Source organism: Pseudochaenichthys georgianus, chromosome 5 (assembly GCF_902827115.2).
Source record: "Pseudochaenichthys georgianus chromosome 5, fPseGeo1.2, whole genome shotgun sequence".
In the NCBI taxonomy this organism is placed as follows: Eukaryota; Metazoa; Chordata; class Actinopteri; order Perciformes; family Channichthyidae; genus Pseudochaenichthys; species Pseudochaenichthys georgianus.
In genome coordinates this window covers 15,380,013-15,406,258 of record NC_047507.1, presented here as the reverse complement: position 1 = coordinate 15,406,258, position 26,246 = coordinate 15,380,013, and the positions used below count along the sequence as shown (strand labels likewise).

The 26,246-nt window shown below is 42.8% G+C and overlaps 2 protein-coding genes across 5 annotated transcripts in view; one reads left to right on the top strand and one right to left on the bottom strand.

Annotated features, from left to right (window-relative positions):
• vgll4b (vestigial-like family member 4b) overlaps positions 1 to 8,403 on the top strand; it is a 39,235-nt gene extending 30,832 nt beyond the window's left edge. For both annotated transcript variants that reach the window (XM_034082106.2, XM_034082105.2), the window contains 3 exons: positions 2,233 to 2,509; positions 2,755 to 2,857; positions 3,561 to 8,403. In XM_034082106.2, the coding sequence (XP_033937997.1) occupies positions 2,233 to 2,509; positions 2,755 to 2,857; positions 3,561 to 3,817 (637 nt within the window). In that variant the 3' untranslated portion in view covers positions 3,818 to 8,403. The remainder of the gene's footprint in view (positions 1 to 2,232; positions 2,510 to 2,754; positions 2,858 to 3,560) is intronic.
• Positions 8,404 to 8,506: 103 nt separating this feature from the next.
• The window catches only part of atg7 (ATG7 autophagy related 7 homolog (S. cerevisiae)), a 59,973-nt gene continuing 42,233 nt past the window's right edge, over positions 8,507 to 26,246 (bottom strand). Inside the window, exons 19-20 of one of the 3 annotated variants that reach the window (XR_004552173.2) lie at positions 10,623 to 10,744; positions 8,507 to 9,639 (exon numbers count right to left, since the gene is read on the bottom strand). Coding sequence is in view for 2 of the 3 variants with exons in the window: in XM_034083191.2 (XP_033939082.1) it covers positions 14,901 to 14,996 (96 nt within the window). In the remaining variant the exon portion in view is untranslated. Of the gene's footprint in view, positions 9,640 to 10,622; positions 10,745 to 14,752; positions 14,997 to 26,246 lie in introns of those variants that run through there. The other 2 variants (XM_034083193.2, XM_034083191.2) reach the window with 2 other exon arrangements.

Below are 26,246 nucleotides of genomic sequence, written 5' to 3'. Positions count from 1 at the left end.
GTTTGGTGGGCAATCAGGCGAGGAGGGGCGGGGACGGCGGTGGATTCGACAGCTACGCCATTCATTGGTCGGATTTGTTGATCCTGTTCACTGGCTCCTGCAACGGCCCCTCTTGTGTGAGGATGTGGGCATGCCTGCTCCTTGGCAGTGATTAAAGTTTGGAACAACTTCCACAATCTAACTCAATACCCAGCTGCTGAGAGGGAGAGCTTTATTATCCGTTTGCCTCTAAAGTAATCTGCTGGTTGTTTATATTTGACGATAAGAGAGTTTTACAGGAGGTTACAAAAGTAAATTTGTTCTATACAAATATTTAAAACAACAAATATTATTATATTTACCTGTACTCCACAAGGCCGTTATTTATTGACTTTTCGACACGGATAACTGATGCTACTATGGGAAAACATTGGAGCCCGTTGGCGAGCGGTTGGCCAGGGTTTCTAAAAGCGCTGCCAAGTCTCTCCCTCTTTAACCCTCGGGAAGTTTGCTGCGGATTGTGAGGAGAAAAGAGAAAGAAAGACAAAGAGAGTAAAAAGAAAAGGGGGGTCTCTGCTAATGTAAGCTCGGCACAAACGAAGGAAACTATCGACCTCACTCTTTCTTATAGTAGGGGTCCGGACCATTCACATGCAGCCCCCCCTCCCCCCCGCCTCTCGGCAGCTCTTCCTCTCTCCCTCTCTGTATTCTGTGGAGACTATTTATTTGTGGAGGACGCTGCTGTGGGTTCCAGATGCTTGACCCAGCAGTCAGGTTGCCTGGTCACATGGATCTACAACTGTTTGCCTGAACTTCTTGTCTTGCATCGAAACAAAAAAATTAAAATTAAAAAAAACTGCTGCAGCTTTTTCGCTCTTCACATTCAGGCTTTTTCCGGAGAAAAGCCCCCACACAGTATCTGTTGAAGCACAAAGAGGGAATATCCTGTATTTTTGAGTGCAGCTTATTATTTATAGTACAATGTACCGTTGTTTTGTTTTCCAAATGGAGGCTTTTGTGTGTATGTAAAGTGTTTATGTCGGTGTAGGAAGTAGGAAGTCAGTGAGTTCGAATTTGTGAATGGCTGTGTCGTTATGCATGTGGCTTTGAGGCTGGAGAAAAGGAGAGATAGTAGGAGGCAATAAATCTTGCTCCCTGAAACTGGGCCTCAAACTGTAGGAGGGGCGTGGAGCTGCAGTCGGGGTGTAATACACAGTTGAACACACAGCACACAGACCACATTTGATGCACTGAGCAAAGATAATTGCTACTGTTAAACTGGAAGCAATGGCGCACGGTATCAGGCGCCGCCAGTTCTCTACAAATCAAACAAGTATTTTTCATTAGAGCTGGAGAAAAAAGAGGCCGAAATCTGTGTTTTGTCAAACTGTCGTTACTTTAATCTCGTGCCCCTTATCGCTGCTTTTTCAATGATTAAAATGTGAGCTCACAGATTGGAGAGGGGGATTTTGTTGTGGTGGGAAATACAACTCTTTCATATGGAAACTGGCAGCCTAACTTTTTTTTTACTTTTAGTATTCAGCTTGTGGTTGTAGAGTAAAAAACGAATGGATCAACTTTAGCAAATGAAAGTGTGTTGAGATGCAGATAGAGGCAGCTCCTCTGCATGTGTCTGTGCTGTCGGAGCCCTGCTGGAGTTTCCCAGTTTGGACTGCAGCTGGTTTCAGGCTCACTGGGGAGATACAGTTGATACGCTGTTCTGAGGAGCTCCACAGCTTTGAACTTTGTGCCTGTTTGCCCCTCTGTGCAGGGAGACGTTTGGAGCCCATCCATGTTGGATACAGTTAGTGTTCCTTCCTCCTTCATTAACAGCAAACATTGTGTGTGCGTGAGAGAGAGCATGTGCTTGTACAAAATAGTCTTATCAGACCCTACAGCAATCTGAAAAGGGAGTGTGTGTGTGTGTGTCTGTGTGTGTACTACAATCAGTCTTTTGTTTAGCTTACCTCTCTTTGCCCTCAACCCTTTCTCGGAGCCCCTTTCTACCTGCCTTTATTCCTTTCTTCACACTGCTCATCTTTTCCATTAGATACACCATCTGCCACCAGCCTGCTGTTTTATTTTTGTATTGCGCTCATCCCTAACACACAGAGTTCTGTTTTAAAAACATTTGATAAGGGGCCATCTCAGTAAACTACACATATTTTTAAATGCGCATTTCTAATCAAATCTGAGTGAGAGGAAAAAAAAGCAGTTCAATAATGTTCCTCTTTCTGTCCCTCTGTCCTCCAGGAAACCCAATGGAGACTACCGCAGCTCTCCCATGTCCAAGGACCAGAGCCGGAGCCCCATCGAGCGCGTGATGGTGCCCAGCGCTCTGGGAGTCCACGGCAACCACCTTTACAGCCATGCCCACCACCACCACCACCACCACCACCATCTGGCTAGCTTAGCCGGGATGGACCAGCCGCTGGCGCTCACCAAAAACAGCATGGTGGAGTCTGCACGCAGCAGCACGGCAGCTATGGGAACAGTGCCGCACGCAGTCAGCGCCGTGGAACGCCAGCAGGTAACCCGCACTTCCTGTTTCTCTGGTTCGAGCACCAGACTACATCTTTTTCAAATTGATGGGTAAAACCTCAACCCATGTAGAAACCCCCCCTAGATTTAAGCAGTGTGCTTTCATTAGCCAGTCTCCTTGGATGGTGGGGAGGATAGATGTTCTATTTTCAAACCCTTGTGGTCAATTTATCATTCCACCTCCCTTTGGTCCGTTTTCTTTGCTTGAATATGTCCGACTACTTTGTGTTTCAGAATCGTCCTTCAGTGATCACATGCGCCCCAGCCAACAACCGCAACTGCAACCTGTCCCACAACGGCTGCTCAAGCCTGGCTAACAACTACAGAAGAATCAACAGTGAGTCCAGACACAGCAGAAAGACAGACACGTCATACGTCTCTAAATTCTAGTGTATTCATTGCTTCAGTACTTAGGTTTATTGTAGAACGACCATGATGGGTGGACAAACCTCTGTAATCCATTGTTATGAAGTATTGGGCACATATGTCCCTAAAATCATAGTTTTCCATAAAGTGCACTTTGTTGGAATCCTTTTCACAAGTGCAAATCAGCCTCCAGACAAAACACAATTATACTCCTAACATTCAGACGGACTTGCTAAAATTAGTGATGCTAAAAAAAAATCCCCCCAGCTCTCGGTCAGCGAGTCTCAGAGGTTTCAACACTCTTTATTTATCACCTCGTCTGTTATCTCGTCACTCGACGCTTCAGCCAAACACGTCTGTTTTTATTCGTCCCGCCTGTGTGTGTCGGTCATGTTTCCCGTGGCTTCACTCGACTGTGGCCATTTTTATGATCTTAGTGAAATCCCTATGATCTCATTGAGGTTAACAATTACATTTAAAACGGTGATTTAAAATAAATCAAAACGCAATGAGAAAGTGGAGCCGAGTGTCTGAGAGTCAAATGCTCATTAGAAGTGTTTGAACTGATGCTTGGCAAAAGAAAACTCCCACTGAACTTTATATTAGTGAGTTTAAGAGATGTTTCTGTTTTGATTATGGGAACTAAAAGCTCTTTCCTGTCCTCTCTGTTTCAGCCAATACAGCCTGCGACCCGGTGATTGAGGAGCACTTCCGCCGCAGTCTGGGTAAGAACTACAAGGAGCCCGAGCCCACCGCCTCCAACTCTGTGTCCATCACCGGCTCGGTGGACGACCACTTCGCCAAGGCGCTGGGCGAGACCTGGCTGCAGATTAAAAACAAGGGGAGCCCCTCGTCGTCCGGCAGCAGCCCAAACTCCTCCCCCGACAGCCACATGGTCAATCACAACCACTCCCCTTCTGTGGTCTCCTGAAGGAGGCGGGGTTTCAGAGGGATTTGTCCTTCTCTCCCCGATCATCTCGGCTCCAAAACCCACGCCCTCGTCACTTTGTTCTGTCACCAGCATCCCAGAGGGAATGCCTGCCTGCTGGTCTGCTAAAAACATCGAAACAACCCTCAAGTCTGCACTCATAGAGAATCAAGCAATAACAACACGGACGTTCCCCCCCCCCTTCTGCCAGACTATAATGAGTGATGAGGTTGGACTTTGGGACTCGACCGGAGCATCAAGCTGCTCCGTCCAATCATTCATCGTCCCTGCATGTCGAGCTTGGAGCTGAGCGAAGAGCCTGTAGTTGTATGTACATAAAGAGAGGAGAAAGGCGATGTTTTAATTATTAATGTTCTTCTTTATTCTGTTTGTTTGTTTCTTTAACAGTAGTTTTGTGTACTGCTTTTTGCGTTATGAGATGCCCGACTTTTGGAAAAAGAGAACACTTTGGAGAAAAGTCATCACAAACCACCCCACTGTGCTACCAAAGAAACCTCGACGATGTTTATGAACGCCCACCTCGAAAACAAAACAACAAGAAGCCATCATGTGATCTCCCTCGGTTTTGCATCTCTTTTCCTCCTCTCCCTATCCTCCTCTCCCTATCCTCCTCTCCCTATCCTCCTCTCCCTATCCTCCTCTCCCTATCCTCCTCTCCCTATCCTCCTCTCCCTATCCTCCTCCTCTCCCTATCCTCCTCCTCTCCCTATCCTCTCCCTATCCTCCTCTCCCTATCCTCCCCCTCTCCCTATCCCCCTCTCCCTCTCCCCCTCTCCCTATCCTCCTCCTCTCCCTATCCTCCTCCTCTCCCTATCCCCCTCTCCCTATCCCCCTCTCCATATCCCCCTCTCCCTATCCTCCTCTCCCTATCCTCCTCCTCTCCCTATCCTCCTCCTCTCCCTATCCTCCTCTCCCTATCCTCCCCTCCCTCTGCCCTGTGTGTGTTGTGCTGGTGTTGTTACTGTATGCATACTTAACTGATCCATTTAGCTTGCACTGCTGCCATAGAGGGTAACGAGTGACACATCAAGGTTTTAATGGGGCTGATTTGACACGGTCTGCGGTCATCCTGCCCAAGTAGGAAACTCCATTAGTTTTCAACAACAGTTTATCTGAAGACTAGCTGGGAATATTCTCACCCTGGGCCTGGCACGACATTTAAAGTAGCATTGTTATGCTTTTGTTTAATGGTAAATGCATAGTAGTGGGGTTGGCCAGTATAACATGTTAGTAACACACATGTGGGTACCCCACGCTTCAATATGAAGCACATGTGGTCACATCAGTGTAGCTGTTCACTACAAACACACGCTTGCATTGTAAGAGAAGTTAAGGAACACAACGTCAGGTGTAAACGGCTTCATGCTTATTATTGGTAATGGTGCCAAACAGTTGCAAGCACAGGCAGGTTATGGGATCAGTTAACTGCGGTGTGGACGGACATCACAGGCATTATGAGAGCAGCTCAGGGCTGAAACACAGCTGTACCAGAGTCAGTGGAGCTGAACAATGAGCTTTGATGTGTTCCACTGGCTTAACTGCTGACAGTGATGAGGGGATAGGTGACGCTGCATGTCACTTTGTGGTGGGGGGGAGGAAAAGTCTGGTTTCTGGACCGGGGGAGAGAAGATTATTTCGATCTCTTCACACACACCTTGGTTTTTGTGTCTCTTTGAACACGGGTGTTGTAATTATATTTGACATACGCCCTGCTACCCCTCCCTCTCCTACTCACTGTGGTTTGGTCTATTTCTACAAAGGTTTGAAAAAAATGCTTTTTACGGATGCATGTTTTTTATTGTTTTGTTTTTTAATAGCTGGTATCTATTAATGTTTTTAAGCCGCATTTCAATCCTAACTACTATTAGCCTTTTCATTCAGACGTTAGTTGTTACTTCTTTCGATGTCAGTAACGGACATAGACACTATACACTCACTGCTGGGTCAGTCGTACTCCATATTATTATTGTTATTATGACAATTTTGTATTATTTAGTTTTCCATTAATCTCAGTATGGTAACAATCCTCTATAGCGGGACAGCCTCCGGACAGGCTCTGTGTAACGATGAGAGCTGCGTTTCTCGAAAACGTACTCGGCGCCGCTCCCGACCCGTCGCTCCCGCAGCAGAGCGGAGATCCTCCTGGTGTTGAGATGCTTCCGGGATACGCAGCCCATAAAGGTTTTCTTAAGATGTTGATCCATCGGTGGTACAGGACGCTACTACCTTCAGCATGACTGATCTGAGACACCACACTAGCAACAAATAGTCAACTAGGCTCCTGAAAAGCATCTGAGCCTGAGATCAAATGTACTCTTATGCGTCTGTCATCTTAAAGTCACCACCTCGGCACCAGCCTTAACTCCCATTGCTGCTGCATTACTAGAAGTACTTAATATAGAATAGTCTAGCATGCGATGATGCTTTCAAGTAACAGGGTATTGTTTATAGTAAGCTTATTAATGTTTAAGAGCTAAAACAAAAGTTGGATACATTCGGATCTCACAGCTCGAATACTTCACCCGTTGACTCTTTTCTGTCCTGACTTGGTGTCCAGATCTTTTTTAATTCAATGCTTTCATTTGTGAACAACCTTGTATTGTATCTGCAGTTAAGCTAGACTGCTGCAGTTGAGACACAAATCCTTTTACTGTTGAAGAGCCTGCGCCAAGGTGGCATACATTCCTCCTATAGGGAACTTAGTCCAGGCCTCAGTTTCTCCTTATCAGCAGACGGAGCTCACAACAGCCACGGGCAACTGGGTTTCTGACACTTTCCCGGAGTTACAATTGATGTGATAATAAAAGGAGAAATAAGCTTCTTTTTCAAAAAGAGACAACCTCTTTGAGAACATTGGGAGCATAGAATATACTGAGGCCGTAACAATGGACAGTGATGTGAGTCGGACTGCAGCAAAGAACAGAATGATGTCATGTCTCTGCGCTGAGGCTGAAAGGTGACGCGGTTCATATGTGTTTGTGATGGATGCACTCATCCTTTATCAAAATGACCGGAACCACAGTTAAGTACTCGGTCTCCCATGTTCTAGAATGACCACACATTCCATCCTAGACTGAAGCAAACTGACAGTTGTAGAATCAGATTGAGATTTACAGCATGTTCGATCAGAATGAGACTCCCAGTGGAATCATTTCCAACACGAATAAGTACTCTTAGTCTAAATGTGCTTTCTGTGACCGCTTCAGGGTTTGGATGGAGGTGTTTAGCGGGGAGGAGCAGGGCTTCAGGAGCTGAGCTTCTGTAAGCACGACCTGTGAGCCAGGAGACGTTCGGCTGCCACTGAGGGTCTCACAGTGACGCCCCTCCCCCCTCAGATTCAGCAGATTTATATTTGATGTAGAAAGCAACATGTGAGAAAACACGAGGGAAAAGGGCTCAGTGTCCAGAGGATTTTGTTTTTCTATTTTTCTTTCTCATTATTTCACTACCACCCTGTAGGTAGGAGGCTCTCTCTTTGCTTCGGCACACACTCCCTACACGCTGTAGGAAAATCACTTAATACAAAAATACTTTTTTATAATAGGTAACTATAAGACCATCATTACGCTGTGCGTAAGGAATGTACAGAGAAAAAAATCGTAGGTATTTTTTGAGGAACAATTAATTTGTTAATGATATGTAGCTATTTAATTGTTTTTTTCCTGTCCTTATATTGTAATCATTGCATTTTCTTTTTTGTGAAAAAAGTTGATCTTTTTTGTTTATAGAGTTTGTCTTGTTAGAGTAAAGGTTCAAGTGCAGGAACACAGCAAACGTATTGGTAACCACAATAAGGCCACTGGTGTGTCGGGGACAATCGCTACTTCCATTGCAATGTCTGCAATCATTTAACTTGTGTTCGAACATGTGAGTCCGGAGACATCGAACAAAAGAGTCTGTTCTTTTAGAGGCCTATTGAACATAACCCTGCCACTAGCCCATTGAGCCTTGCCGGCCATTTCCATTTAACCATTTGAAAAGATAATAACAACATTGTGATGGGCTAGCAGGCGAGTACTGTTTCCACATATGTGGGTAAGGGTTATAAATGTTGGGTTTTGAAGGTATTTTGATGTTTTAGATGTTCAGATGGGAACTGAGCTACAAATGAGAACCATCAGTCCATTTGATAACAGATTGGCTTTTCACTGAAATCAGAATTCTGAACTGGTGAAAATCCTGACTGCATTTTCATACTTTTTGTTGTGCTCAAGTTCATCGTCTGCATGTCTGAAAATAGGCTTTGGTTCATCACCCTTGTATCTGATGTGACACTTCCCATCTGTGGAGGCCATTTTGAACTGTAACCAAGTGAACAACATGAAAATTGTGCAGATAAATCAAAGCGGAGTTGGTCTTTACTTTGGCTGTACCACAATTTCCTGGTCCTTTTTGAAGTGGAAGTAGCATGTACTTAGTGGTAGTAATACTCTGAACTGTAAAAAAAAAAATGGTATCAAGTAAACTACAGTCGATTTGTGGCTCTGTGTCTACTAAAAAGGTTTTGGCAGGCCACCTTTTTTGTACGTAAAGTAGCCTTGATGAACAATAAAGTGCTTTTAAACCTGTGTGTGTGTGTGTGTGTGTGTGATGCAGCTATAATGAGCAAATATATTTAATTTCACACAAACCAATATTTTCATTGCAACATAAAACTCACAGAAGAACAAATAATAAAGAGACCGTTTATTCATTGGTTATACTTACAGAAGAAAAAAAGCATCTCAATTTTGAGAAATTCATAACAGGAAAAAGTCTGAGGTCAGGATGATCCCGGAATTCTATTTCTCACAATTCTGACATCACTTTTCAAATTCTGAAACGAAGGTTCCATTTTTCTCACGTTGCACTTATTATCTCCCATACATGTCAAGGCGGCTGTTGACATGTCGTCACACTGAAAGTATCATACATCTAATCAGGACAGAGAAATATCACACAGCAGTAAGCAACAGAGAGACATGCAAGCGTCACCACGAACGGACCATAAAGACCTTCAGTTTGTCCGTCGGCTCTTTCATATTAAACCGTGCAGTTTTAGCTTCCAGGTTGTCTATAGCAACAGTAAACATTTTCCACATCAGTTGCACAGTATGAGCTGGTTTTATCATTAACTGCACTGTATGTATCACAGTCTCCGGTAAACACACAGGGAGATGGATGGATTTGCTGAGTTGTCAACTGTGTTTTTGTAATTTAATAATCAATCTGAAGCACTCCGAGTGAGCGAGCAGATGTTGTTAGTCAACGTCTTGCCAAAGGACACAGCAAACCCATTAAATGTGTTGATGGAGAGACGGTGGGGGGGATTGAACCTGGGTCTAGTTGGTGAAGGTTTTTTTTGAAGAGAAAATAAAGCCCATTAATACGTTAAGTGTTTTGTTGTGTTTTGTCTCAGGTAAACATTGAGTGAATGAGACACACCATGAAGAGATAGGAACAACTCCATTCTCCCTTAAATACAACAGCTTAATACACAAAGTGAAAAATGAACTGACGTAAAAGTGAAAACAGAAATTCACTGAATACTTTAGCAGTTAATCTTTTATTGTTTATAATTGTAACCATATTACTCGTGAATCCAAATGAGCTAATAGGAATTGTATAGCTTTTATTTTAGCTGCATTCCTGGTGGTTTAGCTTGGTTTGAGTTGTATCTGTGCATCTACTGTCACCCGCAAAGCCCTTTCCATTTGTACATATGCATCCTTAAAAAACCCAAATCAGACAGAAGCTGAAGGATCGGGGGGGGGGGTTGTTTCTCCAGTCCTTCAGATGCTCTCATCGTCGCTCATATCCCAGATCTAAGGAGGAAAGACACAACAGAGAAAGAAACAAATTAATGGAAGTTTTGTCTACAAAACAATGTTCGACTCCACAGTCCTAACTCAGGGGGCTTTTAGCTGCATCTTACCGTCTTCAGTGCAGTTTGCTCAGTGAGGAAAGGTCCCATATTATAGTATTTTTCTACAATATATTATAGGTCTCAGATATACAAAAAACATGTCTCTGAAATGTTTGGCTGAAAACACCAAACAGATCGTGCATTGTAGCATCCCATCGACCCTCTGTTTCAAAAGGGCTGATTCTGTATCTGTACCTTTACATTCAAATGGACCCCCCCCCCCCTCTCAAGATGTTTGGTTTCATAAAACACAATGGTGCTCTAGGAGGAGATTCAGGTGATAAGGTGGGGGGGTGTTCACTTGGTTGGTGATTGGCTAATGGTTACACAACCCAACAAAAACATTGTGACATCACAAAATGTCCAAAATCTGCTGATTTTCAAACCAGCTTTTATATAAATGGATCAGGAGAGAAAGAGAGAGAATATGTGTTCCAAATCTCTTTACACAGATACATGTTTATGTATAAAAGACATGAGAAAGTGGATTTTGCATAATAGGTGACCTTCAGATGTCTGTTGTATGTACAGTATGAATGTAACAGTCATAAATCATAAGCATGGCAATAACAGTTGTTTTGACTTAATTTCTATGCATTAATAAAAACTACAAATAAGCAACCAGAAATATTAAATACAAATCTCCAACATCGTAATACGATACAATGCAGAGCAACACAGGCTCAGAATGGAGTGAGCCACTGCTTTGCGTCAACGTGGCTGCACTGATGGAATATACCATTACTAATAGACACCATGTTTGATTTTAAAAACAGGAGGCGACAGATAACCACACAGACCAGTCTAAATAAGTGGCTTGTAAGTCGCAACAGTAAAGCTTTGATAATAATTACTCACAATCAGTGCTAAGAAGTTTCTTACCAGGAAGTGACAGCAGCATGTGACTCTCTCCCACAGAGACACACACACACATCTCCTTTTCACTACTGTGTCAGTAAACAACAGCGGCCTTCTCATGGCAGCAGATTCCACACATTCTCTCTCTGTAAGACATAATTCACATACCTCTAATACTGCCTGGAATGTTACACACTCATGGCTCTGAGTGTACACACACACACACACACACACACACACACACACACACACACACACACACACACACACACACACACACACACACACACACACACACACACACACACACACACACACACACACACACACACACACACACACACACACACACACACGCTGCATTCCTTTGATTCCTCAAAGAGCTGAAATACCAGTGTGATGAACCTCAATGTGTTTTGTTCCACAGGTAACACGCATGCAGAGACAGGTGTATTGTTCTTAAAGAAACACAGACAAAGTGTTGCGTTTCTCTTTGACAGGCCTTTACAAAGAACATATGAAATCATTAGAGAAAAATTCACAAACCATGTAGACTAACAACTAAAAAAGGGGCTGCAACTGACAATAATTGTCACCATTTAATAAGAAGGTTATTTGCCTCATTAATTAGAAATACAAATCTCAACTTTCCAGAGCCAACTTTCCTGGTTATTGAGCAGCATGTGAGGTAAACATGCTCACGTTTAAAATATACCTTTAAAATAGGTAGGAAATTACAAAAATGTTTCTTACTGCTTTCTTACTACCGCGTTTACTCAGACTATTCTAGCAGAGTGCATTTACATAGACACGTGGTGCCTCTCTACCTATACTTCTTACTTTCTATTTCTGTTTTTTATTTTTATCACCCCTTTTCCCTCAAACTATTTCCGGAGAGTGCTTTTACGTAGACACGTTGGACCTCTCTGCTTATACTTTTTACTTACTTCATATCCTAGACTGCACTGTAACTTTTATCCATGTATTTTTTCTTTTTATGTTTTTTTTATTAGCTTTTATTTTTAATGACTGATTTTAAATGCCATTTTCTTAATGTCTTTCGTATTTTGTAAAGCACTTTGAATTGCCTTGTGTTGAAAAGTGCTCTATAAATAAACTTGCCTTGCCTTTTGTCCCTCGTCACTTGTGTCCCTGTCTCATAATTTCCACCCTATTCTAAGGGAAGCATTTACGCAATGTGGTGCCTTTTCATTTCAGTTTCTTACTTTGTATTTCTTCACCCCTTTCCCTCAAACTATTTTAGGAGAGTGCATGTACGTACGTGGACACGTTGTGCCTCTCTTCCTCTGTTTCTTACTTCTCTTTTCCTACCCCTGTTCCTCAGACCTATCCTAAGGGAGTTCACACGTTGTGGCTCTTCACTTTTACTGTCTAAGTTCATATGGCGAGGGATTCCTTTGAGCGAAATGCGCCGGCCTGTGCCTTACCTTGGACTTCTAATATAACTGCTCGGGTCTTGATGGATTGAGTGGGGAAGTTCAGGAGATATGTGTCGAAGATATGTGTTTTCCTGAATACTTCAAAAAACATCCGAGAACAACAGAACTGTAAAATAAAACATTGCCCTGATTTCCCAGCCTGATCGTTCTTACACTCTGTGTCTCCGTCTCTGCACACATGGAGAGCTCTCAGGTGGAAACACATTTGGCAGATTCATGCAGAGCAATCAATGTGAGACTTCAATCCAGTATAAACCGTACAAACCTCACTGAATGTGTGCCTCATCAACACAGAGATGAACACAGGTTGATGCATTACAGCAAAACATCCTGCTCTTTCAATTGAAAAGAAAACCGGTCAGTAATCTGAATCAGTTTCTTTTATATCAGACTTCAGTACAGCCTATGTGAAACTTAAATATGGTCACTTTCACAATGTGTGGTTTCAGAGATAGTTAAGGGTACTACGCTCATTTTCTTTCTTTCCAAGAGCCGCCATTACTGTATTCGAGTTGATTGAAATATGTGAAGTTCATCCAGTTTTTCAACTGGGCTTTTGGTACCATGTTGGGTTCGTCACTTTTTTTGTCAGAAGCTTACGAGTATGAATATCTGCTTTCCCCACAACGACAAGGCTTCCTGTTCCAAATTCTTTGAGCTATAACCTCAGCGTGAGAAGAATCTCTTCAAAAGGTTGTCGCACCTGTTCTGCATGGCTGTGTTGTTTTGTGTTGTTGTTGTCTTTATTGGAGCTTCTGCAGGGCTTTTCTCACCGCGTGGAGACTGAGGCACAAACTCATATCAGAGCTGGCCGTTTCTGCTCCACTGCTGCCGGGGATCCAGCTTCAAAAGGACAGCAAAGAGCTCTTTGAAACAGAGCGACACTGGAGCCCCTCTCTGGACGGCTGCCATGCCGCGCTGATGGTGTGTGTGTGTGTGTGTGTGTGTGTGTGTGTGTGTGTGTGTGTGTGTGTGTGTGTGTGTGTTTTGAGAAATCTTTTGTGCAAAATGAAAGAGGGGGTGAGGGGGGGTATAGAGGGGGGACAGACCTTATGTAACGTGAATAGCTCGGGCAAACTGAAGCCAACAAACTTTACTACACTCTTTCAAGCATGACTGAGTACTTGGGATGTTTTCAACCATTAACCTTTCATGCTGTGATGCATACGCTGATTTCTGCAAGGCCGTGCAAACAATATGTTTAAAGTCATGAGACAACAAGCAAATATTGTGTCGTAAAAATAAAGTATGCAACAAAAGATGGCAAAAAAATCTAAGTACGGCATATTGCGGGAGGCTGTGGCTCAGTGGAAAGTGTGTGTGTGTGTAGGACTTGGAATCAGGAGGTAGCAAGTTCGAGACCCACTGCAGTCAGCATGTCGTTGTGTCCCTGGGCAAGACCCTTCACCCCAAATTGCTCCTGTGGGGATTGTCCACAGTATTGAATGTATGTAAGTCGCTTAGGATAAAAGCGTCTAGAAATGACATGTAATGTAATATAATTTAATCTCAGTAGAAACAAGTAATCTCAATGTTGTCATGTCATAAAAAAGTCATAAACGGTCATGGTTTGGTACAGTATAGGGTAATCTAATCTAACTACAAGACAAGCAATCGTTCTGTCTGTCTGTCTGTCTGTCTCTCTGTCTGTGGCCTCTCAGCCAACACAAATAAAAGTAACATATACTGTAATCAGCTCTACCTCTGTCTGAAATCAAAGACATAATATAACAAAAATTAAACATTAAAATGGTAAATCTTCCATTATTGTTGTAAACGGCACAGGAACCATGGGGGTGGGGGGTGCAGAGGACTGTACCTCAGTACATTCTCACTATTTAAAAAAACAAAAACATTGACAGTATACAAACCACCAAACTGATTGTTAGTTGCAACCCTAGCTTGAATTATGCAGTATCTGTCCTTACTGGTGCACACACACACACACACACACACACACACACACACACACACACACACACACACACACACACACACACACACACACACACACACACACACACACACACACACACACACACACACACACACACACACACACACACACACACACACACACACACACACACACACACACACACACACACACACACACACACACACACACACACACACACACACACACACACACACACACACACACACACACACACACACACACAATGACAGCACCTCAAAGGGATTGGCAGACACACAATCGAGGACACACATCTTTAACTTTGAAGCAGCCTTATCACTCCGGGACCTCGAGTCACTGCAGGTTAAAAAGAGGATTGCTGGATGTTTCATAAAGTCCCGCAGTAAGCTGCATGTAATCATTGTGTGTTTGTGTTTGTAATCAGTTGGGCTCCGGCTGATATGACAACTATAATCCGGGCTAGTGGTTGAAACAAGGCTGGGATCTGATCAGATAGAGGAGGTTGGCGGGTGCAGTCAGCCAACTCTCTGCTGCCTCTGATAGTTGTTCCCCCAAAAACACAACACACGCCTCAGCAGGAGGGTCCTCAGTAATATATATCATTCTGCAAGCTCGAGTCAAAGCACTGCTTCCGACGGCAGAACCACAAGAAACTTGCTCCGGCATCAGAGTTTAACAAGAAGCAACCTTTCAGGCAGTTTGCAAGCACATTGTTTTATTTGAGGCGAGTAAATTCAAAATACTGAGCCTACTTACAGGAACACATCCTAAGTGTGGGTGGCCCCAGTGGGGACCTTCCCCCTGAAGCCATCCAACCAGGCCGCACCACCACTGATGGGCTTTGATATTAAACACACATCTGCTTCACATATTAGAACTGACACCAAAGCACAAAGAGCAAAGTCAAGCTTTCATCACGGAGGCCGGCTCCATCTGATGTGCAATTAGTGGACCACACAGAGGGACGTGGTTTATGGCTGCTGGATAAACCCACCGCTGCTGTTTGAAGAAAAAAGGAAGAAATCCAGTCATGCTACAATTCTGTTTGTGAGTTAAAAAAAAGCAAACGACATTAAGTGTCATGAGTGATTTCAGTTTTCAGAGGCAGCATCACTGATGGATTTTTAAACTGATTTGAATTACATACAGTAAAGCCCGAGGCACAGTCGCTTATGTTTTTACAGTGAAACTTCTAAAACATGTTCTCACCAATCATAATTTTTGTGCGGCATTGTTATTTTAGTCCAATTCAAGTTCACTTTATAAGTTGCTTTTAGGCTGGATGTCAAGTGTGTTGCTGGACATTCATTCAGTTAAGTGATTAAAAAAATAAATGGTACTGTAGCAGGGGAGTGTGGGTCTGACTAATGGTTGGTGTATGAGGGTTGATATCTCTTATTGGCCCAGCACTGCAAAGAAACAATATTTCTTCCAAACATTTCACATACATTTATTTTAATTAATTCAATAAGGATAATAAATCTGTCTTTATGTATACTCAACCTTGAACTACTGTAGCCTTTTAAGTAATGTGGAAGCTTTCAATAGCAATAGGTCTGCCTTTGTGACTTCTTAATTCAAAACCTGGCTTCACATTTCGGGGACATTAAGATGTCTGAAAAAGTTATTTATTCAGCACTACAGTAAATAAAACCCTTTGTTCAGAAATGGTTGATTTTTAATATCACAAATTGGATATGTGGCAGAGAGTTGATGGTATTCAGTCTTTCTAAATGTTTTTAAGATGGCTAACTCAAGATATATGCAAATCATGAACATTGTAAATAGTTGTCACAGGGGTTAGTAGGGATCTTTCACACCACAGCTTTACAGTCTGATCCTTTAACATCCAGAGAAGCTTAAACTGTGTAAGTGCTTCCTGTCTGATCTTCAGATGAAACCTGATGATCATCAGCTTGTTGAAACATCAACACGGGGCAATTACTGCAAACTTCACAAGGGGTGTCAGCTACGGAAATGTTTGTTTCCTCTAACAAATGACCTGACATCTGTTAGCCAGGGGGATGCATTTGAGGATTTATGTTAATGAGATGGCATATTTCCCCTTTCATACCCTCGCATGAGAGCCCCCAAGGGCAGGCTTAACACCCTGAAGGGGGAGGAAGACCCACCCAGCTACATCACAACGAGAGGAACTTGTTCTGAAGTTAATGACATTTGAGATACACCAGAGTTGTTCATTCTTCAGATCTCCATTTACGTTTATCACTGACAATTCAAGCTTAGGAAAAACTCAAATGTGTATTTCCTCCACATCTTCTTCTTCCTTAATCTTTCCACTTGACTCCTTCTTTTTACCCTGCCTAACCAATACAGCTCAAACACGACGGATGGTCTCATCAAATACAATTCTGTATATTTTATTCCCTTGAAATGTTAACATTATTTAGGATCAGGTTTTTTTTTAAATGTATATGTATTTTAAATCCACCTGTACACCGCACCTGACCACACACACACACACACACACACACACACACACACACACACACACACACACACACACACACACACACACACACACACACACACACACACACACACACACACACACACACACACACACACACACACACACACACACACACACACACACACACACACACACACACACACACACACACACACACACACACACACACACACACACACACACACACACACACACACACACACACACACACACACACACACACACACACACACACACACACACACACACACACACACACACACACACACACACACACACACACACACACACACACACACACACACACACACACACAGTGTGGGAGTAGCCTTTCTGAGGGTTCAGGTTCCGGTATGGAGGAGTATTCAGCTGTTAAAGGCCCTGTCACACTGTCCCGAAATGGACACCCGATGGACACACGATAAAGGAAATGTTCAAATTCGGCTGTGATCGTAGCAACATCGGGCCATTCGGCAGCAACTTCGTGATTGGCAACTTCGTAAGGCACTCGTGAGGGCATCTTGTCAAATCGTGTCATCTTCGTGTTATCATCGGTGCATTCACCCTCACTCTGATCGGGGCGAATGCCCGATGGCACCGAGGATAACAAGATGCCCTCACGATGGCCTTACGAAGGGCAAAAGTGACACACGAATTCAACACGAAAATGAACCTTCGCAAGGTCCTTCGGCAATTTTTTGGCATGCCAAAGATTTTGCCACCGCTCACGAAGTTGCTGCCGGAGCCTGAGAGACTCCACCGGCGGTCATACGATGGCTTAAGATGCCCTCACGAATGGCCCGATGTTGCTACGATCACAGCCGAATTTGAACATTTCCTTTATCGTGTGTCCATCGGGTTGTTTTATTGCACAACAAAATCATGTAAATATATTATGTAAATAACCCAATTTGTGTTACTGTGAAACTAAAAAGGATATAATATATTATTTTGAAGGACAGTTGACAGGAAATTGTTGTTGTTATGGAAACAACATTACGGAGAAAACGTAATATTTTCTACATATTAAGACGGAGAAAGTAAAGAACAAAGTCTGAAGATATCAGTACAGTATCATAGTACTGTAACATAATTGTTTTTGGTACTTTCGTTGCAGTTGTATGTCTTAAATGTAATGCAAATGTTGCCTTCGTGTGTGGTTCGGGGCCATCTTCGTGCGAAATTCACAATTCCATATTCGTGTGTCCATCGGGTGTCAATTTCGGGACAGTGTGACAGGGCCTTAAACAACGGCAGCTCTTTGAAGAACAAAAAGACGTGATAAGGTCTTCTATCACCTGAGGGGCGTCTGAGGGAAAATTCTTTCTCTGGTTTAGCTGGAACCTAAATGCGCTTGAGTGGGCAAATGAAGATAGAAAAAAATTAATTGCTTGAGTTTCATCTATTGAAGGTGAGTCCTGAGGATAACAGGTGTGTGTTCACTAGAGATTGGATTTAATGAGAATTTGCCACTTTTGTCATTTTAATGCGGTAGAAAACCTTTGTTATCCAATTGTGTGGCTTTCACTGATGCCCTGTCCTTTCATATTGAGCACTTTTAATTAGGTTTGTTAATCGAATGCTATGTTTGTAACCAAACACCATTAAAACTATTAACTACTTTCTGTCTGCTGTATTCTGTGTTCAGTGGTAACTAGCAAATGTAAGCATGCTGACAAGCTCAACGGAAATGGTATACATACCACCTGCTAAAAATCATCAAATATCAATATCCTTATCGTTGTAGGCCTGTTAGCATGTTAGCTCGAAGCATCACTGAGATAGAGTACAGTCCCAAAAAGTTGCTATCATGGGCGTAGAGTCTCAATCTCATTGATATAATATCTTGGCATCCTCACATGTGCCCTGGTACTGGCATCTCGACTGAACCTCTACAAATATTGCATTGTGCTGGAGATGAATCTTTGGTTTTTATTCATATGTAGATTATGTTATTCATCTTCTGAAGTGCATGTCTTGCAGTAAGCTATGCAGCAGTCTAGTAGTAACTAAAGAAAAGGATATACTATTCATTAGAACTGATGGAGGGCACAATGACCTTTACAAACAAATGGAAAGCTGGAAGCTGGAAACAAGTCTATCCAAAGGCCCTCATTATTCAGTATCCTTCCATTTCATATCTATTGTGGCTCTTGCACAATTGATAGGAAACCTTGCAGGTGATGTAATTGGTTAAATAAATATTCAGATATTGTACGGGAACATGACACACTGTTTTCCCACTCTAGGATGAAGTAAGATTTTAAAGTTAAACCCTAATTTGTCTTCCAGTAACACACAAACGCTGATTAGTTCATTTGCATACAGACTTTTGGCAGAGAAGATGACCTCGTGCGGCCCAACGTAACTCCAACTGCTGCTGAAGCACGCTGCATTCCCCACTACATTCCTGAATTCCCCTCAAACATTCCTGCACAATGTGGCGGGAATCTGCAGCGTGGTGGTTTCACCGGATTCAGAGGCTTTGTAAAGCAAGGGTGAAAGGGCAAGAGGTCAAATCACTTACCAAGTTAGAAAAAGAATAGAAGCTGCATCCTGAGTCTCTGTGTCTCAGACGTTGCCCCATTGAGAAGAAAAGGGAAAAACGTACAGAAAATAAAATACTATAACAACTCATTCGGCCCCTGTATGGAGGCAGCTACACTTGTTGTTTCTCCACTCTGTCCCTTTCATTTGTCATGGCTTTATGCAGCAAACATAAGCACAAAGCATTCAAACATGTGGAGACAAATAACAATCATGTATTACCTTATAGATTCTTAGTATTGTAGTGTATCATAGTAATCATCGTCTCACACTGATTCAAAGACAGTTTCTTGAGTACAATTCTTAAAATAGATTGCCTTGAAAAGTGTTTACTAAAGAATAGGCCACAGTACAGTAAATAAGAATAGGATACATAATAAGAATCTAAATGTATGTTACATTATGCAGGCCTAACAAACATACAGTGGGGCAAAAAAGTATTTAGTCAGCCACCATTTGTGCAAGTTCTTCCACTTAAAAAGATGAGAGGCCTGTAATTTTCATCCGAGGTACACTTCAACTATGAGAGACAGAATGGGGGGAAAGAATCCAGGAAATCACATTGTAGGATTTTTAATGAATTAATTGGTAAATTCCTCGGTAAAATAAGTATTTGGTCACCTACAAACAAACAAGATTTCTGGCTCTCACAGACCTGTAACTTCTTCTTTAAGAGCCTCCTCTGTCCTCCACTCGTTAACTGTATTAATGGCACCTCTTTGAACTCGTTATCAGTATAAAAGACACCTGTCCACAACCTCAAACAGTCACACTCCAAACTCCACTATGGCCAAGACCAAAGAGCTGTCAAAGGACACCAGAAACTAAATTGTAGACCTGCACCAGGCTGGGAAGACTGAATCTGCAATAGGTAAGCAGCTTGGTGTGAAGAAATCAACTGTGGGAGCAATTATTAGAAAATGGAAGACATACAAGACCACTGATAATCTCCCTCGATCTGGGGCTCCACGCAAGATCTCACCCCGTGGGGTCAAAATGATCACAAGAACGGTGAGCAAAAATCCCAGAACCACACAGGGGGACCTATAGTCAATGACCTGCAGAGAGCTGGGACCAAAGTAACAAAGGCTACCATCAGTAACACACTACGCCGCCAGGGACTCAAATCCTGCAGTGCGAGACCTGTCCCCCTGCTTAAGCCAGTACGTGTCCAGGCCCGTCTGAAGTTTGCTCGAGAGCATTTAGATGATCCAGAAGAGGATTGGGAGAATGTCATATGGTCAGATGAAACTAAAATAGAACTTTTTGGTAAAAACTCAACTAGACGTGTTTGGAGGAGAAAGAATGCTGAGTTGCATCCAAAGAACACCATACCTACTGTGAAACATGGGGGTGGAAACATCATGCTTTGGGGCTCTTTTTCTGCAAAGGGACCAGGACGACTGATCCGTGTAAAGGAAAGAATGAATGGGGCCATGTATCGTGAGATTTTGAGTGACAACCTCCTTCCATCAGCAAGGGCATTGAAGATGAAACGTGGCTGGGTCTTTCAGCATGACAATGATCCCAAACACACCGCCCAGGCAACGAAGGAGTGGCTTCGTAAGAAGCATTTCAAGGTCCTGGAGTGGCCTAGCCAGTCTCCAGATCTCAAGCCCATAGAAAATCTTTGGAGGGAGTTGAAAGTCCGTGTTGCCCAGCGACAGCCCCAAAACATCACTGCTCTAGAGGAGATCTGCATGGAGGAATGGGCCAAAATACCAGCAATAGTGTGTGAAAACCTTGTGAAGACTTACAGAAAACGTTTGACCTCTGTCATTGCCAACAAAGGGTATATAACAAAGTATTGAGATGAACTTTTGTTATTGACCAAATACTTATTTTCCACCATAATTTGCAAATAAATGTGATTTTCTGGATTTTTTTCTTCTCATTCTGTCTCTCATAGTTGAGGGATACCTAGGACAAAAATTACAGGCCTCTCTCATCTTTTTAAGTGGGAGAACTTGCACAATTGGTGGCTGACTAAATACTTTTTTGCCCCACTGAACTGCTGTTAGTAATGGAGTGCAAAATAGAGTGCAATTAAAGCAATTGAATATGATTTGATGCCAAATGAAATGCATTTTACAGGCAGATGGTACAATCCCACCCAGGATACCAATGTTAATAAAGTTAATTAATGACCACAAACAACAACTATGTTTAAAACGTTGTGGTTTATGTCATCTCTGTTTTTATTATTCTCATTGTGAAACCTTTTATGTCACACAGGTCCATGTGACAGGGCCGTCATTCTTTTTTCCATGTTGCTTTTTCAGGCTTTCTTTTTCTACCCATTACCACTTGAGGCTATATAAACCCATCCAACAGTAAAAACATACTACTGAAGAACTCTAAAGCTCCTAATGCCTTCCGTTTAATAAAGTAATGTCTCCAGGCAGCGTATACAATTCCACACAATACGCAGAGCTTTGGCTAATATTGCTTGGCAGTAAAAACACTCATTTGATAAAGTAGTTCCAGATGCCTCAGTGGATACAATATGTCGGGACTGACTGTGTGATCCAGACTCCAAGCTGTAGGTTTGTCTGATTTTGGACGTAGAGGGAGTCGACTGAAACTGGTAACAGACCTTAAGGTTGTTTAAGCCTTTAAAATCTAGACTTCCAAGACACACACACACACTATTTACACCAGCATACAGTCTTTGAAGTGTTGAGATTCAGAAAGTCTGTGATCAAGTTTTCAGAAAAATAGGCTCTTGGTCCGATTAGTCGTAGTACATGAAAAATAACTACTTTATGATGTGTTCAACAATCATAATGTGTGTCCTCGCAGGAAGGGCAGCTAGTCTACTATACAGCTGATCGTGTAGAGCCCGAAATTGCAATTTATGATGCCTTTTCTGTCAAAAAAACATTGTAATCCGAGTTCAATTACTTAAGGCCTCCATAACTCAAACCCCAACATAACATAGCAGCCTGTCACGTTGCACCACACAAGCTATTCCTTACGTTGAGGAAAACTAAGCCAAATCTAGACTTTTTCCCACATTAAAATGTTCCTACCTATTAAAGTTTGTCTGTACTGAGATTACAAAGTTTAAGGTAGCTTTTCCCCCCCCTCCTATGTTTCAAATAAACATAGTGTGTTCTTCCATTTCCTGCAGCAGGCTTGTGTGTTCTCCCTTGTGCCCTCTTTGTTCCAGCCCACAGCTCTCGGGGGGGAACACAGTGAACTGGCCACAGCTGAGTCGGTCCTGTGTGCGTATGTGTGTGCGTATGAGTACGCGTTGTATTCACTGAGACTGGAGGCAGGAAGAGGAAGAGGAGATGGGTGGAAACAGGAAGAGGAGGGTCACCTTACTAACATGCTCTCTCCTCACTTTATGTCCTGTTCTCTGGGTTAAATACTAAACTGATTCATACACCCACATCTAAACTTAATGGACTTCATGTGTGTCATAAAAAGTGTCTGATCACACGTTATCACTCTGCGTACTTGTGTTTCACATATTAGACACCTGTTTTTTTCTGTTACTTTTTATGATGTGACGGAAATGTGCTGTATGGTAGATATGGCAGTAGACACATATGGAAAACGGATGTGAGCATGGGGTCGGAAATGAAAAGTGTTTATGGCTATTCTGTACTTCAAAGTCGGGGGGAAAAGCCTATCAATCCCTCAACAGTTTCAGGCTTCACTACCAAATCTCTGGCTCTCAGCCCATTGGTTCCTAAGAAAGATGTCATTTTTAAAAAACATATTACAAATGCATATAGTCTCCAAAAAGACTCGGTAATGTCCCTTAACAGTTGTGCAGTGAAGCCTTTAGCAAATAGTCTCAAAAATACTGTATCACGCTATTTGGAGGCCATTTTTTAAGCTGAGGATCAGGCATGTGTTGCTCTTGCCGATATTTACAATATCAGCACCATGTTTTTGGGATTGAGGCAAAACGAACTACAGTCCAAAGTAATGAAGGAATATGTCACCCAGTGCTCAATGTGTTTTAAAGGAGCTATCAATGAGATCTCGTGCCCTGATGCATGAGATATATATTAGCTTTGCTTCAGACAATACAATACTTTTGTTTAAAGGCACTGTTTATATCAGCTACATCAGCTAAACAGGGAGGCAAAACTGTTATTAACTTTACACATTGACAGCAATGCGCTTCATGGTATGAGGCAGCCACGTGACATAATGTAGACTGTTGATCGAAGAAACTAAAAAGAATATTCTAAAAGTGAGTTCTTCCATCTCCTTTAGTTTTTAAAATCAGGAGCAGAGGGCAGGTAAGAGAGGAGATAGGAGAGATGGGGATTGACAGGGGAGAAGGGAGCTGAAGCCTGAGAGGGGCAGGAGGTTGAAGATAGAGAGGGGACCTCAGAGGGAAAGGGAAGGTTTTAGGGGGGCCGGGGGAGAAAGTGATTTGACAGAAGAGGAGAGAGATGGGTGAGAGGAGATTTGGTGGGAACAGAGTTAGCTTGTAGGTCCCAGCTGAGGTCACGTCCCCTGGCTGTGTTTTCATAAACTCCTGAGTCTCAGGGTGATCAAACAAAGCACCAGCACCCGACCCAGATAGCAAAAACCTTGGAACCACACCTCAAAACAGAGACACGCCAAACCAGGAAGTGATGCAGCATCCTCCTTTCCTTTCCCAGCTCTTCCTATGTCCTAATAAAAGGAGGTGAACGCTCACTCATATTACCTACATTAAGGGAACTGTACTCTTTCGGACTCTGCTGCTGCCTCCACCTCCCCTTTCTCCCCCTTTTCTCCCAGAGTCATAAAGACCAGCTACAAAAACAAATGGAGTCTCTCCCGGCTGGGTGTGGTGGCCTGCAGAGCAACAGCTGGGTCCTGTCGCTCTCCCGAGACGCAGACTGACTGATCGCCCTCTTTTTTAGGACAGCTCTCCCCCTGTGTCCTTAACTTTTCCTTGAACATGTAGCCTGTTTTTAATGTCTCGGGCTTACTGTCTTTTGTAAGTACTCTCTCTCAACTGGTCACTTCTTTTCCTTGACTGAGACCCACACTTTTCATGTACTGCTCTTAAACTGTCAACTTACACATCCCGACTCCTCTTCACTCCTCACAAGTTTAGATTTTCTCTCGTTCTGCTTTCCTGCTCTTTCTCTCACTTAATCTGTCAGTCCCCATCGCTCTCTTCCCTTCCCTCTTCCTCTGTCCCACTGAAACCCTTCCTGGCCCCATTTCCCTCTGACACATTTCCTGTATAGTAGGGAAGGTTATCAACACATTTTCTGAGTCAAACAAGTGTTTCATAACACCAGTTTATCATACAAGTTAAAACACACAATTGATAACATACTGAAACATAGCATGTAGCTTTGGAAGTGTTTCCAAATGACGTCACATTTTTTGTATCATCTACTCTTATTTATGACCACAATGAAGACGCTGACTTGTCTCTTTGTATCACAATTGCTGTAAAAGTGTTCTTCAAAGCCTGCATTTAGTTCTGTTGCCCCTGTGAGGCATTACTGTGTGGTGTGTGTGTGTGTGTGTGTGTGTGTGTGTGTGTGTGTGTGTGTGTGTGTGTGTGTGTGTGTGTGTGTGTGTGTGTGTGTGTCAGTGCAACCAGTATAAACACTACCTAATGAACTGTTTTGAGCATGCAACTAACCAAATGGCAGATCAACTTCAGAGGCTGACGGTTGTGTGTGTGTGTGTGTGTGTGTGTGTGTGTGTGTGTGTGTGTGTGTGTGTGTGTGTGTGTGTGTGTGTGTGTGTGTGTGTGTGTTGCCAGTTGAGACCTGCCCTAGGTTTAATTAGAGCCGTGAGTCAAAGCCACGTGCGGTCAGAGACGCAATCAAACGCTAGTTGGGCCCCGTGGGCACACACACACGGGCGCACACACACACACACACACACACACACACACACACACACACACACACTCCATCTCAAATGTAATAAACACCCTTCGAGAGAATAACCATTCTGAAATGAAAATAGTGTGTTGCTTTGTTATCTGTTGTTTGTAAAAATGTCAGTTCTCTAGGGGCCGAGTGAATAACATAAATGAACCAATCTCTATGAAGCAACATGCCCTGAAACACACTATCATACCAACTCACGCTGTTTTTTCACTTATCCAAGGACAGGGTTGAAAAGGACAGATGGTGTTGTATGCAGTACAGATTGTAATGTCCCCTGAGGGAAATGTGTGCTTTGTAACATTGGGCTTTGTGATTAAACTGACTTGACGTTCACAGGAGGTAAGACGGCAAAGTGCCCAGTAAACCAGTGAAGGCAATGTTTTGATCTGATGCTCAGAGCAGCAGAATGTCACAGTCTTTCATTACACAGACTTCTTTCCTCTGAAAAACCAAAGACACATTTCTATTTTTTTTCAGAATCAAACCGAACACTTCAGGAATGATAACCGTTGCAGATAATTTGGAGAATGCAAAACCTGTTGATCAGTTGATCAAACGAGCCCAAACTATTTACAACAGTTTGGGTAAAAAGCATTCAGCCACCAGGTTTTGAACTTCATATTGGGTACTATGAGGCTCAATAGACCATACTAATGTATTATATATTTATACCATAGTGCGTCAATACAGTGGATTTGTAAATGTCTTCATAGGAAATTATGCCAGTCTAACGAGAAAAAGTGTTAGTCAGTCAGAGAAATGGGGAATTAATGTGCATATGTGCGTACGTGTATCCATATCATTTCTGTTTGTGTTGAGCAATTAACCAGAGGCTTGATGCTATCACTGTCTTCCATGTGGGGAAAAGATAAGAACTGGCATTGTGGCCAGATGTACATGCGTGTGTCTTTGTGTGTGTGTGTGTGTGTGTGTGTGTGTGTGTGTGTGTGTGTGTGTGTGTGTGTGTGTGTGTGTGTGTGTGTGTGTGTGTGTGTGTGTGTGTGTGTGTGTGTGTGTGTGTGTGTGTGTGTGTGTGTGTGTGTGTGTGTGTGTGTGTGTGTGTGTGTGTGTGTGCATTCGTGAGTGTATGTGTGTATGTAAGTGTGTGTGTGTGTGTTTGTGTGTATGTATTCTTTTTCAGGCCAGAGCTCTAGGGCAGATTACCTATGACCAGCTAGGCAGGCTAGAAACAGGCTATGCAAGATTCAAAAATGCACATGCAGTCACTCTAACACACACACACACAAAACACACTCACTCACACAGTCACTTATCTCGGTCTTTGATGCATCTGGAGGGTTTAGTTATTTTGTATCAAAGATCAAGGAACAAAGA